Source organism: Carcharodon carcharias, chromosome 1 (genome assembly GCF_017639515.1).
Source record: "Carcharodon carcharias isolate sCarCar2 chromosome 1, sCarCar2.pri, whole genome shotgun sequence".
Classification (NCBI taxonomy): Eukaryota; Metazoa; Chordata; class Chondrichthyes; order Lamniformes; family Lamnidae; genus Carcharodon; species Carcharodon carcharias.
Window position 1 is genome coordinate 108,897,199 of NC_054467.1, and position 17,834 is coordinate 108,915,032.

Here is a 17,834-nt window from a genome sequence, read left to right on the forward strand (position 1 = left end):
GGTTTCACAACGGCGTGAAACTGATTTTTGATATCTCCCGATATTTTCCGCTCCCGCCAGCTATGATGCTCACCGCAAACAGGAGTGGATAATTCTACTCATTGTCTTTGCTCACTGCTTCAAACTCCTTTCTTTAACTACCAACTGCATTCCTCTCCCTGGCAACTGTCTGGGGCTGCACCAGACTGTTCACAACCTTGGGGTCATATTTGATCCTGAGATGAGCTTCTGATCACATATCATTGGCATCACTTAGACTGCCTATTTCTAACTCCATTCCCTGCCTTAGCTCCTTTGCTGCTGAAGCCCCCATCAATGTCTTTTTTACTTCTAGACTTGACTATTCCTATGTGTCCCTGGTTAGCTTCCCCCATTCTCTGTAAGTTTGAGGTTATCCAAAACTAGGCTAGCTGTGTCCTTACTTGAATCAGGTTCTGTTAATTTGTACTTTTGCCTCCTAGTTATGAAACACCTCAATTTTAAACTTTTCACCCTTGTTTTCAAATTCCACAATGGCCTTGACCTCCCTATCTCTGTAATCATCTCCAGTCCCACAACTGTCTGAGATATCTGCACTCCTCTATTTTTGCGATTTGAATTGCTCCACCCCTGGTGGCCATGCCTTCATCTGCCTGAGCTTCAAGGTCTGCAATTCCGTCTCTAAACCTCTCTGCCTCTTGACCTCGCTTTCTTTTTTTAAGACGCTCCTCAAAACCTACCTTTTTGACCAGACTTTTGGCCATCTGACCTAATATCTCCTTACGTGGTTTGGTGTTAAATATTGCTTTACAATGCTCCTGTGAAGTGCCTTAGAAATTTTTATTCTGTTAAAGACATGATATAAACACATATTGTTGTTGTCCCATATAGTTATGATGCAACTATGCATCAATATTAGACACTCCCTACCCATTTGGAACAGTGTGGAGAAAGATGAAAAATTGAATTAAAAACCCAGGCCATTTAGAGAAATATCTTGAATATTGCTCTCCAACCCCCAAAAATGGTCTAGGAGAGCACATTGATTTTATTATATCACTTGCCTCTAAATACGTACGCTTTTAGGCAGTGGTCATTAGATGCAATCAGAAGCAAGGAGTCTAGTCTTCAGATAGTGGGGCTTATTGTAGCCCACTTTCTTCTCCTCCCTAGCTTAGGTTACTTCCCTCAGCTCAAACTAGGGATCAAACTTTGGCCATTTCTGCTCCATTTGGCTCAGTATCACACTGTACCATGTATTTATTTACTGGACCATTCGTAGGAGCATATCACAACAAATTTCTCTTGGGAAAACATTTCTCCATTGTGCATGTAAAAGGGGCATTGACTTTACTATTGGGGTGGTAATAAATTGGTTCAACCAATTACATTTTTTGTGTGTTGTCAGCACAAGAAGCTTTGTAGTTAAGATATTGAAATAAGAGAAAATACTTGAATAGTTCTGTACAGTTACCTGCATAAACTGACTGCGTATTCATTGGCTTAGCAGGATAAATTTTCATATGTCGTAAATCTTCTAGACTGGAGGAAGTTACATATTCATAATCGTAGTCAGTTTGCTCATCTTGTTCACCAACATACTGTTCATATTCTGATTGACTGTCAGTCATCATTCTTACACTAACGTCTGGCTGCAACGATATAAAATTAACACAAGTTAATACGAAAAAGATGAACAGTCTTTTATATATTTCTTTATAGTATTTTCTGGTAATCTGCTACGTTACTAAAATTACAAGGAAGCGCAAGAAACCACAAGAACTTCTCTTATTAAACAATGCAATTTACCACCGGTATCAGGTCGGATGTGATTTTAGTATTAACTGTATTTGGTCTTTACTCTCCCTAGGTTCTTATCTGGTGCAGACACAAACTTGAGGTAGTAGAACCTGGCTGTTCATACATTGGAAACTACATTGGACTATTATCATTCACTATTTCTCCCCACTAATATAGAACTTCATATAAAAAAAATCCATACAATACTGAGGTTCTTTTCAGGAAGCTTGGGCAATTGTTTAAAAACCATATTCCACAGTCTGGAAATGACCGCAAGAAATAATATCATGTGGACTCAATGTTCTCACTTCAAATCCTCTTTCAGATATTTGGAAGAGATGCTCACCAATTTATTAAAACATCCGCAGGATTACATCGCTCACAGTCATTTCCAGGCTCATATATTTCCTTATTTCTGACAACAGAGGAAACTCAAGTAAAGCAACTTTTATTTATGATGCTTTGTTACATGACTTAGATGACTGGGAGGCTGCATGAAGTATGCATTAGTTTAAAAATAAATGTAGTGCACGAGTGCAGTTTGATGAGAATTCTAGGTTATTTACCTAGGAAGAAAGTCATTTCCTATGTATCACGTCAGGTGATGTATTTGTAGCTTGTGCTTTATAAGAGTAACATGGAAACAATTACAACAGGAAGGATATTTTAATACAGAGTAGCAGATTAATGAACATAATTTCTATAGAATTATAGGCTAGATTTTCTTCCCCTTGAGCCAATCTAGCCCTTTGAAGTGTAATTCTTTCTAACTTGTACCATATTTGCAAAATGGGAAATGCAAATAGAACTGGATCTTCACAATCTACAAAGTGGAATCTCCCCTCCCCTAAAATAATGGGCTTAACTGTTGCCAACTCTTCCCATTGTTCGCTCATGTGAAGTGGAGTCTGAATAACTATAGAAAAGCATTGACGAAGCAGCAAAAAAAATCTGATCTTTTCCTCATTAGATTTCATTAACAATTTTGGAACGATCATTTGGGCTTCTCCGTCATCTGAAAATGAGTCCCGTCCTATATGCAGGAGTAAAAGGAAAACTATATAAGTGGAAACCTGAAGTGGAGACAGAAAATGGCGGAAAGGAATAGCAGGTGATTTAGGAACTCAAGGGCAAAGATTGCACATGAGAGTTATACCTGAAGCATTTTTATTTTAAAAGTTGGATAGGGTTTGAAATGCATAAAACAAAACCCAACGCTGGGCCTCAAGAGTCTGCAAACATTCTGCAGTACTCCTGTCCTAATTTTGTCTGGAGCTACAATTTAGACCAGAACTGAAAAACATCAGGTCCCAGCCCTAAATCTGCACTGCCCAAATATACCGTCAGATAGGAGGGGTAGAGGAAGGGGTCAGGTATGGACACACTCCAGTTGGGGAGTTCCTGTATTCTGTGCACTCAGTAAGATCCAGTGTATGGTTAAGAGAGAGTATGTCCACTCAGATCAGGTGTATATTCCTGACAACCATTGGAAATAGTGCCCAACTGGGACTTCAGGTCAGAATAATGGCTAGAACTACAAAAAATATGGTGCCATCTTTAAAAATAAGTTAAAAACAACCTGCAATAGAAGAACACAGAAAGAAAAAAACAGTTTGGACCAGTATTCCTATTTCCCAGTTTATACTGTTTTTTCATTTTGAGAAATAAGGATTTCTTCCCTTGTTTCACCTATTCATTGCCATACTTATGAAGTTGTTATGGGGGAGCAGTGGTGCAGGGTTGTGGAGGCAGCTATTTCTTTTTTCCATGGAGGTCCTATCTCAACAACGTCTGAGACTGGTCTGTCTTTGATGGACATTCTAGCACCTTTAAAATGGCAGGCACTTTAGATATGGCTCTAGTGATGTGGGTGCCTATATACTAAAGGCTATTCTAGAACTCACAGAAGTCTGCTAGGGTGAGCAACTGAGGTTGCTTGGATTATTGGCCCACGCATTCTTGGAGCCACTATGATAAAAAAAATTGAAACTAAACTTCTGACTTTTCTATAGAGACATATTTTGCTTAATAATTTTGTCTACTTGTTCCCTATAGAAACACTGCACTTACTGAAGCACTAACATAGATATATATCGGCTAGAACTAAGGACTAGCTCTAGGCCTGAGGACCTGCAAATGTGTGTAGGGCTAGAGTATAACTCCTTTGTCCTTTAGGAAAGAAACCTGGCTATATCAATAGCCCCACGTCAACGTTGGTGACTCTTTACTTCCTTCTGAAGTGATCTAATGTTCCCTTCAGCCTTTATGGGGAAACTAGGGATGGGCCATAAATGACTGCCTTGCCAGTAGCATACACATTCCAAGAAAAAATAGAAGAATAAACAAGTTTACTCATGCAGAACACTGATAAACTTCCCATTAAGAATATTGTACATCTTATGCCATTGGTTACAATGTTATCTGGAGCCAATGGGAAGAATCCCAGCCTTGCTTCTCCAGGTTTTCCAATAAAAATAAATTCAATACTACAGTAAGGTGGACTTTCTTTAGGCATAAAAGGAGAACTTGTATTCATATAGCACCTTTCACATCGATAGGGCGCCCAAAGTACAATGAATTACTTTTAAAGTATAGCCACTGATGTTGTGTGATCAAGCATGGCAGCAAGATCTCAATAAACAGAAATAAAATAGATGGTCAGTTAATCTGTTTTTGGATGAGGCATTACTGTCAGCAATATACCAGAAGAACTCACCACTCTTCCTTAATAATCTTTTACATGCATCTGAATGGATAGATGAGCCTCACTTTAATATTTCACCCAAAATATTTAGCACCTCTGACAATGCAGCACTCCCTCAGTGCTGCAATGAAATGTCAGCCAAGAATGTGTTCTCAAATTGCAGAATGGGTAACTAGGTGTGGCTGTTTCAAAGACAATAAAAGTCTAATATAATTTGTAAGTCAAATTGGACAATCCCTGAAAATGGATCACAATACAGGATTACCACACGGCAATTGCTTCCAATGTAGGCAGCTACACTTTTTACTGCCCGCTTATTTAAATGATGGTGATATGGGGAACATTCAATACTGGCACAACATGGCAGAGAGTGGACTGCAAGATTTCTCAACATTGATACAGGAAGTGGAGAGGAGGATGTCCTCCGGGCAAACTATGCAGAGGCAGTGGGACCAACCAGCTATCGCAATCAATGCCAGGATTCTGGCTCCTAGTCTAGAACATTGATGCAGCGTCAGAAGAAGTTTAAAGACCCCGCATGCATGGTCAAGGCAAGTGAATATATCTACAAATGTCATATTCTACCAGCTGTGCCATCAGCCTCACAATGCACCACACCCCCATCACTCACTTGCCAATAATCTTGATCAATCAGCGTTCATCATAGCATTCATAGCTTTATGTCATTCTCACATACTGCATGTCCTCATCCCCATGGAGGAGATGGTGCTGGCCATCATTGGAGCAGCCATAGCTGGGGACATGGCTAGCGACAAGGGTGAAACCATCGAAGATGATTGTACGCTGATACCTAATCCTCCTCACTTCCTACTGCCGTCAACCTGATTTACAAGCTGCAGATGGTTCAAGGAGAGACCTCTTTCTTTTCCCTCTCCCCTCAACACCTTTCTCCTTTCAAATACTCAAGAACTGCAACCTGGTCAGGGTATTGATAGAAGAGCAAGAGGCAGAAGAACAGGAAGACATTGATGAAGAAGGAACACCATCACTTACTCCCACACTTGCAGATATTGACCCCACATGTACCTTAGAGAATAGCTTGGAGGTGGGATCTGCACATGGTGAGACACTGGGCATGAATGGCCTGCAGCGAGGGCAGGGGACAAAGACAACATAGATTCTAGTTTGCTAGTGGATGATGTGGTACATGGTTTCTGCTACAGGGGGCTCAGATGAGGGCACTTGGAAGACAGGCACTAAGGGAATGCACAAGATTATTTGGTGATGTTTGTACTCATTATGGAATAGCTTGATTTAAAAATTTGGTCTAGAAGTTTATTTTGTGGTGGCTTTCATTTTTGCATTGTGGCCAATTGGATGCTGTGATGGTCAGTAATAGAGGGAAGGTGAGGTGTGACACTGTTGGTGAATGGAGAGTTGGGGTTGCTTCTGCTGGTATTGTACTTTAGTACAGCCCACGCACAAAAGGGCTGTCTAGCTTTCCTCCTATGTTCCTCCTCCTTCTCCGCATGAACCTTCTCTGCAGCTGCTCATCGTATAGCTGGTGGCCGTGGCTGTCCCCTCAGGATGGCGAGCTTGTGCAGCATGCAGCAGACCACAACTTTTGACAATACACTCTGAGTACTGTCGGGTTCCTCCACAGCAGTTCAGGTATGGAAGGTTTGGGCCAAATCTTCCAATTTCCGGATTCTCAGAGACTGGACGTATGACTGAAGATGTGGGTTGGAATCCATGGAACTCCTGACGTGTAGACTTCCATGGGAATTGCCCGGGAAGTTTAAGCTTCCAAAGGGCAATGACCCGACTCCATGGGACACTCCGTGTATGCACTGGCTCCAAGTTAGAGTTGGAGATTGTGGACAGTTCTGGTGTACTTACCTGAATAGTTGCCCAGGAAATGTTAGACAGATTAGAACCTAATTTAACACCTGGGTAACTCCACAACTGATACCACCCCCATCTTGCCCTTGCCTCCCAGCCAATGCCCTGACTACCCCCGACCCACTGACTAGCCCCTGGCCTCCCAACTATCCCCCTGACCCGACTACCCCCTGACCACAAGACTACAGCCCGAACACCTGTCTACCCCCTACCTGACTACTAACGCCGACCACGAGACTAACCCCCTGACCAATTGACTATCCCGACCCGACTACCCTGTGACCCAACTACACCCCTGACCATCAGACTAATCTCCTCACCACCTGACTACCCGACCTGACTACCCCCGAACTCAACTACTCCCTTGGCCACCAGACTAATGCCGTGACAATGGAATGAAACCGGTTGGACCACCTGGCATTGACCTAGGCACCAGAAACAACCACAGCAATCTCAGCCCTGTCAACCCTACAAAATCTTCCTTACTAACATCTGGGGCTAGTGCCAACATTGGGAGAGTTGTCTCACAGACTAGTCAAGCAGCAGCCTGACATAGTCATCTTCACGGCATCATACCTTATAGGTAATGTCCCAGACACCACCATCAACATCCCTGGGTATGTCCTGTCCCAGGATAGGACAGGCCCAGCAGAGTTGGCGGCACAGTGGTATACAGTCATGAGAGAGTTGCCCTGGGAGTCCTCAACATCGACTCTGGACCCCATGAAGTCTCATAGCATCAGGTCGAACATGGGCAAGGAAACCTCCTGCTGTTTACCACATACTGCCCTCCCTCAGCTAGTGAATCAGTGCTCCTCCATGTTGAACATCACTAGGAGGAAGCACTGAGGGTGGCAAGGATGCAGAATGTACTCTGGTTGGGGGACCCACTACCGACCGTGCTGGCTGACATAGCTGCTAGACTGGGTCTGCGGCAGGTGGTGAGGGAACCAACAAGAGGGAAAAACATACTTGACCTCATCCTCACCAGCCTGCCTACCGCAGATGGATCTGTCCATGACAGTATTGGTAGGAGTAGCCAGCCACAGTCATTGTGGAGACAAAGTCCTGCCTTCATGCTGAAGATACCCTCCATCGTGTTGTGTGGCACTACCACCATGCTAAATGGGATAGATTTCGAACAGATCTTTCAACACAAGACTGGACATCCATGAGGCGCTGTGGGCCATCAGCAGCAGCAGAATTGTACTCGAACACAATCTATAACTGCATGGCCCAGCATATCCCCCACTCTACCATTAAACTCTACAAGCCAGGCGATCATCCTTGGTTTAATGAAAAGTGCAGGAGGGCATGACAGGAGCAGCACCAGGCATACCTAAAAATGAGGTGTCAACCTGGTGAAGATATAACACACGACTACTTACATGCCAAACAGCATAAGCTGTAAGTGATGGACAGAGCTTAGCGCTCCCACAACCAATGGATCAGATCTAAGCTCTGCACTCCTGCAACATCCAGTCGTGAATGGTGGTGGACAATTAAACAACTCGCTGGAGGAGGAGGCTCCACAAATATCCCCATCCTCAATGATGGGGAGCCCAGCACATCAGTGCAAAAGATAAGGCTGAAGCATTAGCTACAATCTTCAGCCAGAAGTACCAAGTGGATGATCCATCTCAGCCTCCTCTGGAGGTCCCCAGCATCACAGATGCCAGTCTTCAGCCAATTCAATTCACTCCACATGATATCAAGAAATGGCTGAAGGCACTGATACTGCAAAGGCTATGGGCCCTGACAATATTCCAGCAATAGTACTGAAGACTTGTGCTCCAGAAATTGCCGCGCCCCTAGCCAAGCTGTTCCAGTACAGCTACAACACTGACATCTACCCGGCTATGTGGAAAATTGTCCAGGTATGTCCTGTAAACAAAAAGCAAGACAAATCCAACCCAGCCAAATATCGCCCCATTGGTCTGCTCCCCATCATCAGTAAAGTGATGGAAGGGGTCATCAACAGTGCTATCAAGCGGCACTTGCTTAGCAATAACCTGCTCACTGATGCCCAGTTTGGTTTCCGCCAGGGCCACTCAGCTCCTGACCTCAATACAGCCTTGGTTCAAACATGGACAAAAGAGCTGAACTCCCATGGTGAGGTGAGAGTGACTGTCCTTGACATCAAGGCAGCATTTGACTCAGAGTGGCATCAAGGAGCCCTAGCAAAACTGGAGTCAATGGGAATCAGGGCGAAAACTCTTCACTTGTTGGAGTCATACCTAGCACATAGGAAGAAGGTTGTATTTGTTGGGGGTCAGTCATCTTAGCCCCAGGGCATCACTGCAGGAGTTCCTCAGGGTAGTGTCCTAGGCCCAGCTGTCTTCAGCTGCTTCATCAATGACCTTCCTTCCATCGTAAGGTCAGAAGTAGGGATGTTCACTGATGATTGCGCATTATTCCTGCACCACTCGCAACTCCTCAGATACTGAAGCAGTCCATGTCCAAATGCAGCAAGACCTGGACAATATCCAGGCCTGGGCTGACAAGCGGCAAGGAACATTCACGCCACACAAGTGTCAGGCAATGACCATAGCCAACAAGAGAGAATCCAACCATCGCCCTTTGATGTTCAATTGCATTACCATCGTTGAATCCTCCACTATCAACATCCTGGGGGGGTTACCATTGACCAGAAACTGAACTGGACTAGCCATACTGTGGCTACAAGGCAGGTCAGAGGCTAGGAATCCTGCAATGAGTAACTCACCTCCTGACTCCCCAAAGCCTGTCCACCATCTACAAGGCACAAGTCAGGAGTGTGATGGAATACTCCCCTCTTGCCTGGATGACTACAGCTCCTACGACACTGAAGAAACTTGACACTGTCCGGGAAAAAGCAACCCGCTTGATTGGCACCGCATACACAAACATTCACTCTCTTACCACCAATGCACAGTAGCAGCAGTGTGTACCATCTATAAGATGCACTGCAGGGATTCACCAAGGCTCCTTCGACAGCACCTTCCAAACCCATGACCACTACCATCTAGATGGACAAGGACAGCAGGTACATGGGAACACCACCATCTGGAAGTTCCCCTCCAAGTCACTCACCATCCTGACTTGGAAATATATCGCCATTCCTTCACTGTCGCTGGGTCAAATTCCTGGAACTCCCTTCCTAACAGCACTGTGGGTTTACATACACCACATAGACTGCAGCAGTTCAAGAAGGCAGCTCACCACCACCTTCTCAAGGGCAACTAGGAATGGGCAATAAATGCTGGCCCAGCCAGCAAAGCCCATATCCCATGAATGAATTTTTAAAAACCTGCCTATGCCCCAGACCCACCTAACCCTGACCTGACAACACCCCAAACCAACAATGTCCCCAGCTGAATACCCCCTGACTTGACTACCTCCCAACCATCTGACTATTCCCCAACCTGACCTCCCCTGCAATCCCCCTAACCCCTTCACCTGGCTAACCCCCAACCTGACCAACCCCCAGTCCTGACCGCCCCCTCCAACCCAACCACCCACCCAACCCAACTGCCCCCCCCACCTGATTGCCCCCAACCTGACTACCCACCTGACCCACCTGTGGCCCCGACCCGACAGTCCCCAGGCCCGATGGCCTGCTGACCCGACAGCCCACTGACCCAATAGCCCCCCCAACCCAACAGCCCCCGGCCCGACAACCCCCTCGGCCCAACATCCTCCTGGGCCTGACAGCGCGCCCTGACCCGACAGCCGCCCCGGCCTGACAGCACTCCCAATCGAACTGACATCCTGACCTGCCAGCCCCCTGGACCAGACTGTCTCTCCCCAACCTGACTGCAGTCCTAACCTGAGTGCCCTCCCGATTTGACAGCCCCTGGACCCAGCTACTCCCCCCGACCTAACTACCGCCCTCGAGCTGATACACCCCTGCCACAACTCGATAGCACCCCCCCTCCGACACCACCCTGACCAGACTCCCTCTAGCCCAACTTCCCTCCCTACGCAACTGCCCCCCCCCCAACCCAACTACCCCCCCAACCCAACTAACCTCTCCGACCCAACACACCCTCCAACGGGAATGCCCCCTGACCCGACATCACTCTGAGCCAATTCCGCTCTACCCAACTCCCCCAACCCAACTACCCCCACAACCCGACAATCCTGACCTGACACCGCTGACCCAACACCTCCCCGACCCGACTACCACCCTAACCCAATTCCACCTTACCCAATTACACACCGACCTGTCACCCACCCTGACCCGACACCACCAGCCCCCCGACTAACCAACTATCCTCAACTTGACTATTCACTCAACTGGACTAACCTGCGACTCTGAATTTTATTCTTGGAGCAGGAGAGCGATTGGTGGGTCCGGAAGTGGGTGTGATATCCACTTCTGCCCGCAATCAGCTCCCAACCTCAATTTCACTTTAGATAAAAGCAAAAAATGGCCAGCCAGTGTGAAACACACTGAGACTGGTCCAGTGTTGCTGCCGGGCAGGGGCGGCTGTTGGGTCCAATGGGGTTCCGGGGGCCAGCTTGGGGAGATATAAAAGTGGACAGGGTGTTCCCTGAAGGCTGTCAAGGGGTGGTCTGAAGCCTCAGGGAGCTGTATGTGAGCGTGTCAGTGCCTGGAAATATATTTTCTGTTGGAGCAGTAATTCTGGCCTCAGGACCTGCATCCCATGCTAGGCGGGAAGGCAATGTCCGTAGGCACTCTGCTCCCCATTTTACCAATGATTGCCTATATGTTCTTCTGGAGGCAGGGAGTGCCAGCAGGATGTTTTGATTCCGTGGGATGGTAAGAAGAGACCACCTCACCAAACCAAGAAGGCATAGATGGAGGTGGCTGCCCAGGTGAGCGAGCATGATGTTGTGTGCTGCACTTGGCTCCAATGCAGGAAAAGGCTTAATGATCTTCTGTGCTCTGGAAGGGTGTGTACGGAGTTATTTTGGAACTGTGTATGGGTGTCTTAGTCGGTGGCAGGACTTGTTGGCGTTCACGGGTATAAAACGCAGAATGCCAAATGGCAAATCTCTATGTGCCTTGAGAAACTGAAAAATGTGCCGGGTTGGCTTGGATGTATGCAAGGTTGAGGTGTGCCAATGCGATGGGCACCTGCACCTGTGTCTCTTTGGGTGGGGTGGGTGGGGGCACTGGTATGTTCTGGCATGTTGAGGTGGGAACTCATGAAAGCACTTTCAACCTTACAGGAGTAGAGGAGTACTCAGGAGCAAGGACGAACGAGTGAGGGTGTGCCCAGCCTCCTGATTTTGATGTGGGTGGAGGAGGAAGTTCTGGACATGGCCTGCGAGCGTGGAGCCAGGTCCACAGGTCACGGAGATGCGGGGGTCTCGGAGGAAGGGATCTTCGTTGCATCTGATGAGACCACGATGACTGAGGAGTGCCCAGCAGGATTCTCCCACCGAGGTGGGGCCTGCACAGGCTCTGCCAGCTAGAGGATGGCTGCCAAGGTCATCAAGTAAACAGGACATCAGAGTCAGCAGGCTGCCTCCAATCCAGCTGCCAGCAAGGGGGTTGGGGGGCGGACTCTAAGATGTAGCACTTGCAAATGGAATTTTATGTCCCTATGATCACAAAAGGGATTGTCACGGGTGATTTATGTTTCCTTGGCACGTGTGCACTGGTTCACTTGCTTATGTGGCTTCATGATTAAAATGTCTCATGATATGCAATGGCGTTAGTGTGCTTGATGCTTTGGAAAGGGAATAGGCCTGGGAGTCGTGTGTGATACAAAGGAAGGGAAGCAATCTTTATTTCAGAGGAAGGACCTTGACTTAAGGGTAACAAGATTGCCTCATCAGAAAAGATCATTAAGGTGGCTCTACCCTTGCTATCGCCTTGACTCCTTGCATTGGATGCCTAGCTGAAAGTTCTCAGAATCAAAACCTCCCTGGTCTACCTGCCTCCCATAGGGATCCTCACATCGGCCTCCACCTCCTCACCTGGAGACTCCTCTGGCTCCTCCTCAGACTCAGCACTTGAGTCGTCCTCTGCAGCATGTGGAACAGGATCACTGTCTTCATCCTCCAATGGGTCCCCTCTTGACAGAGCCAGATTGTGCAGAGAGCGCATTCTGGAGGATATTGAAGTGCTCCCCATGATCGGTCCAGGCAGTGGAAACTCATCTTGAGCAACCCAATGGTCCTCTCGATTACTGCCCTTGTAGAGACATGACTCCTATTGTACCTCTCCTCCGCTTCTGTCCTTGGGTGTCAGAGTGGCGTCATGAGGCAGCTTTTCAGCAGATAGCCCTTGTTTACCAGGAGTCAACCATCCAACCAAACTGGAGCAACAAATAACCTTGCCACCTGGAAGTGTGGTAGGATGTACACAGCATGGCAGCTGCTGAGGTACCTGGCTCACATTTACAATATCAGAGTCTTGTGGTTGCAAACAAGCTGGATGTTCAGGGAATGGAAACCTTTTCTGTTGATGAAGGCACCCAGCTTACCCACTGGTGCCTTTATGGTTGTGTGCGTGTAATCTGTGTCACCCCGGGTGCGGGAAAACCCAGCAATTGCAGCGAAGCCTTTGGCTTGCTCAGCCTGGCTGGCTTTGTCGGTCCGGAAGTGAATAAAGCTGTTGACCCGTCTGAATAGAGCATCAGTGACCAGCCTGACACAGCTGTGGTCGGCAGATTGGGAAACACCATATAGATCACCCACTGAGCCGTGGAAAGAACCTGAGGCAAAGAAATTCAGGGCCACTGGAACCTTAAGAGCCACTGGCATAGAATGGCCATGTACACAGTTTGAGACAATCCCTGGGCCCATCATCTGGCAAATGGAGGTCACAGTATCTCTAGAACAGTGGAACCTCCATCATCGCTGGATCTCAGACATGTCCAGATAGCAAGAGCTGCAGGATAATGGCGATGGAGTAATTATGGTTTTATTTAGTGTGTAATATGCTTTAAGAATAATGTTTGGTAAGGAAGACCACATGATCTTTAGTAACCAATAGTAGAGTAGCGCTGGCTACCTCCGTAGTTAGTAGTGTAGAGATAGAGTTGGAGTTGAAAGCACACATGTAGTTGCTGCTGAGTGTCTTTGTAAATAAACTTCAAGTTTCCACGCAAGAAGTGTCTGCTGATCAACTCTATCAATAGTACCAACTCGGCCACCACTCACAACAAACTGGCGACGAGGATAAAACAAGATTAAACAGAATAAATCAAGTTGAAAAGGAATCAGCACTGTATCTTGCCCAGTGAGTGTGAGTAGAAAACATCCATTCAAATTAAGAAAATATTCCCTCTCAAAATGCCGCATTTCGGAAAAATTGATCCTTTCGATCCAGCCACGGACGATTGGTCTCATCGTTTTTTTCCCAAGTGAACGACATTATGGGAGTAGAGAAGAGGCAGGCGATCCTCTTACCTCCATGTGGGAATAAAGCCTATGGCTTAATTCGAAGTTTTATGGCACCCAGTGCCCCAGGTTCGAAAAATGTTGATGAATTGGTGGACCTCGTGAAGGGTCATTACCAGCCAAAGCCCTTGGTAATGATGCAACATTTCAAGTTTGATGCAAGAAATAGAGCCCTGGGGGATACAGTTGCTTATTATGTGGCAAGTTTGAAACAGTTAACAGAACATTGTGCGTTTGGTACATTGCTAAACAATGTGCTCAGAGATTTAGTGTGTGGTGTTAATGAAGACACTATTCCGAAGAGATTATTGTCCGAAGTGAATTTGGATTTCAAGAAGGTGCTAGAGATTGCACTGGCCATGGAAAGTGCAGGAACAGATTTAAACGCCATACAGGATGCGCAAAATGGTGCCGTCCTCCACAGTGGACACAAAACCCTAGCCAAAAAGGGCACGAATATGCAAGACTCTGCCAAGAAGTGGGAATCAGCCTCTGCTAGTCAAAGAATGAGAAAAAATAACTTAGCAGTGAAATCAAAGAATAATTTCAAAAAAGGTAGAAACAGGCAGTCTTTTAAAGCTTGGCAGTTTAAAAAAATCAAATGCTATTTTTGTCATAGAAATGGACATATAATGAGACAGTGCAAGGAATGAGTCAAGCAGGCTTGTAAACAAAAGCAAAAACCCAATGGAATCTGCAATGTAGAAGAACCTGAAACAACAAATTCAGACATTTACTCATTATTTAATCTGAAAGTTGGAAAGACAAACCAATATTTGTCACAATGAAAGTAAATGGCAGACCTATTAGAATGGAAGTGGACACAGGAGCTTTCACTACAGAAATTGGGGAACATACCTTCAGTTTTCTGAATAATGTTGAACATCAATTAAGTTTAGAAGAAACTGCTGCCAAACTAAAAACATATATGTATTTATGACATTCAAGTAAAAGGCATAAGCCAAGTAACTGTCCATTATGGAATGCAATTGGCAAGGCTACCAGTGTTGGTATTGAGAGGCAGAGGACCAAGCTTTCTAGGGTGAAATTGGCTAAGGGAAGTCAGCCTTGAGTGGCCACTGAGATTCCAAAAAGAAGCTGGAAGTGTTCCTGTTTTGAAAAAGGAGTATGTACGGACTCAATAACCTGAAGAAATGCAGGATGTCTTCAGCCAAAACCTGGAAGAACAGCAGAAGGAACTCAAAGAGACCCTGCTTGATGACAGAGTTCTTGATGAGGTGAGTAATCTTTGGAAGGAAAAAGAAAATTTGCTGAAAGCCCATCTCACACAACAAGATTCCCTCAGGTCAAAAGTAAGAAGAGAACCAGAAAGAATTCAGCACTTCTCTGAACAAACTGAAGAATGAGTTGGCAGAGAAGACACAACCATGTTCAATTTTCCAGGAGGCAGCAAACAAGTGCAAAAAAGAGATGGAAGAGCTGAAGTATCAGCTAAATGAATCCAAAGAGGCTTTGGAAGATAAAGTCACAGAATTTTCTAAAAGCAAACAGATGATGAAATTTTGGGAGACTCGGCCACTGAGCTCAGTCTAGTTGAGCTTGTATCTGAGAGAAGTCTGGACAATAGTGAAGTCGAAAACAAGGCCAAGATTAAAGTCAGCGCTAGAAAGAAGAAAGCACATAGAAAGAAGATACTAACGGGACTTTAATCCTGGCAGTGCATGAATACACTTTCATAAATAGGCCTAGTAATCAAATTGCAAACGCTGATGGACTTAGTTGTTGGTCTTTACAATAAAATGGTGAGGATACCGCAATACCACAGGAACTTATTTTACTGTTAGACTTCTTAGATTCCTTGCCAGTATGTGCTCGACAGAGCAGATACTGGACAAGTTGGGACCCAGTCCGATCTCAAGTGCTTTATGATTGGTCACAAGAGCCCGTATCTGACAAAATGAAACCGAACCTCAACAAAAGACATGAAATAACCAGTCAGGATGGCATCTTACTATGGGGAGCACGAGTGATAGTTCCTCCAAAGGGAAGGGAAACACTTTTAATTAAACTACACAGTGCCCATCCAGGAATTTTCTGAATGAAGACCATGGCACACAGATATCTATGGTGGCCTGGGATGGATGATGAAATAGAGAATTTAGTGAGGAATTGTATGCAATATCAGCAACTCCAATAGTTGTCTTCGTTACACCCATGGGAGTGGTCAGGTAGACCATTGACTATTTGGGACCTTTCTTGGGAACAACCTTTCTGCTCATTGTCGATGCCCATTCATAATGGATGGACATATATGAGGTGAAGTCAGCTACATCAACTGCTACAATTGAGAAACTATGCCATTCATGGATTACCAGAAGTAGACATTTCTGATAATGGCATGAGTGCTGAGTTTCAACAGTTTATCAGCCTCAATGGTATCATTCATGCAAAAACTTTACTGTACCACCCTTCCTCAAATGGACTGGCCAAAAGGGCAGTTGAAACGTTCAAGGCAGGCATGAAAAAACTAACTGGAGATTCCTTAGCAACAAGCTAGCATGCTTTCTTTTCCATTACATGATCACCCCTCACACAACAACGGATGTCACACCTGTGGAGTTATTGTTGAAATGCCATCTCAGGACGAGATTGAGCTTAATAATGCCGAATTTAGAGGGGAAGATGGAAAGGAGCCAGGGAATCCAGAAAATTAGACATGAATGGCATAGTCATGAGAGGAAATTTACCATGGAAGAGACGGTATATGTGAAGAGCCTTGGAGAAGGACCAAAGTTACCGAGTGAAATAAGTGCAGTGACTGGACCTCTATCTTACTATGTGGAGGTGGAAGGCCGAGTCACACGGAGACATGTGGACCATTTAAAGGAGGGAGAAACAGGTCACCAAGAATTGATTCCGCCATTGTTCACGACCGGGTCAGCATTTCTTGTTGAGGATACTCAACCCAGGACTGACATGTCTGATGTTCCTATAAGAGTTGAGGATACAGAATTGCAGGTGCTCACCTAAGCACCTGATGTTCAGGCAACTCTGGGAAAGGAGGTTCCTGACAAAGTATCTGAAGTTGTAGAGCTGCGACGTTCAACACACATCAGGAAACCACCTGAAAGACTGAACTTGTAAATTCCCTACTGAGTGTAAATAACTTGTCGCCTTGAGAAATTTGTACTTGTAAATATGACATGCAGTGAAGGTTTACCCGACTGACTTCTGGGATGGCGGGACTGACATATAAGGTGAGATTGAGTCAGTTAGGATTATATTCGCTGGAATTCAGAAGAGTGAGGGGGGATCTCATAGAAACCTATAAAATTCTAACAGGACTAGACAGGGTACATGCAGGAAGGATGTTCCCGATGGTTGGGGAGTCCAGGACCAGGGGTCACAGAATGAGGATACGGGGTAAACCATTTAGGACTGAGATGAGGAGAAATTTCTTCACCCGGAGAGTGGTGAGCCTGTGGAATTCGTTACCACAGAAAGTAGTTGAGACCAAAACATTGTATGTTTTCAAGAAGGAGTTAGACATAGCTCATGGGGCGAAAATGATCAAAGGGTATGAGGAGAAAGTGGGAGCAAGCTATTAAGTTGGATGATCAGCCATGATCATAGTGAATGGCAGAGCAGGCTCGAAGGGCCAAATGGCCTACTCCTGCTCCTAGTTTCTATGTTTCTATATGTATATCCGAGTGAGGGATGTAGTAATTATGGTTTTATTTAGTGTAATATACCTTTAAGAATAATGCTTGTTAAGGAAGATCACATGATCTTTAGTACCCAATAGGAGAGTCGCATGTGCTACCTCAGTAGTTAGTATTGTAGAGATCGAGTTGGAGTTGAAAGCACAATTGTAGTTTCTGCTGAGTACTATGTACTATATAATAGCAAGAAGTGTCTGCTGATCAACTCCTCTTCTGAGGAGGTTCCTCTAGCAGAGCAGACAATCCCCATTTGCTGAAATACAGATTACACAGGATAGTGCACTGAAGGAGTCTCTCGGCAGAATGCCACTGAAAATGCTGATAACTAAAACAAAGAGTTCTCCCAGCTCAGAGAAAATGCAATGAACTGTCTGAAAACCACCTCCAACCAACTCACAGCCAAACTCCTACCTACCCAACTTGCTGAGATCCTGTTCACCTTTTAT

The 17,834-nt window shown here is 45.6% G+C and overlaps 1 protein-coding gene across 2 annotated transcripts in view; it reads right to left on the minus strand.

The window, feature by feature from the left end:
- LOC121282619 (cytokine-dependent hematopoietic cell linker) overlaps positions 1-17,834 on the minus strand; it is a 143,896-nt gene that overhangs the window by 49,586 nt on the left and 76,476 nt on the right. For both annotated transcript variants that reach the window (XM_041196404.1, XM_041196413.1), the window contains exon 5: positions 1,454-1,631. In XM_041196404.1, coding sequence (XP_041052338.1) covers positions 1,454-1,631 — 178 coding nt within the window. The remainder of the gene's footprint in view (positions 1-1,453; positions 1,632-17,834) is intronic.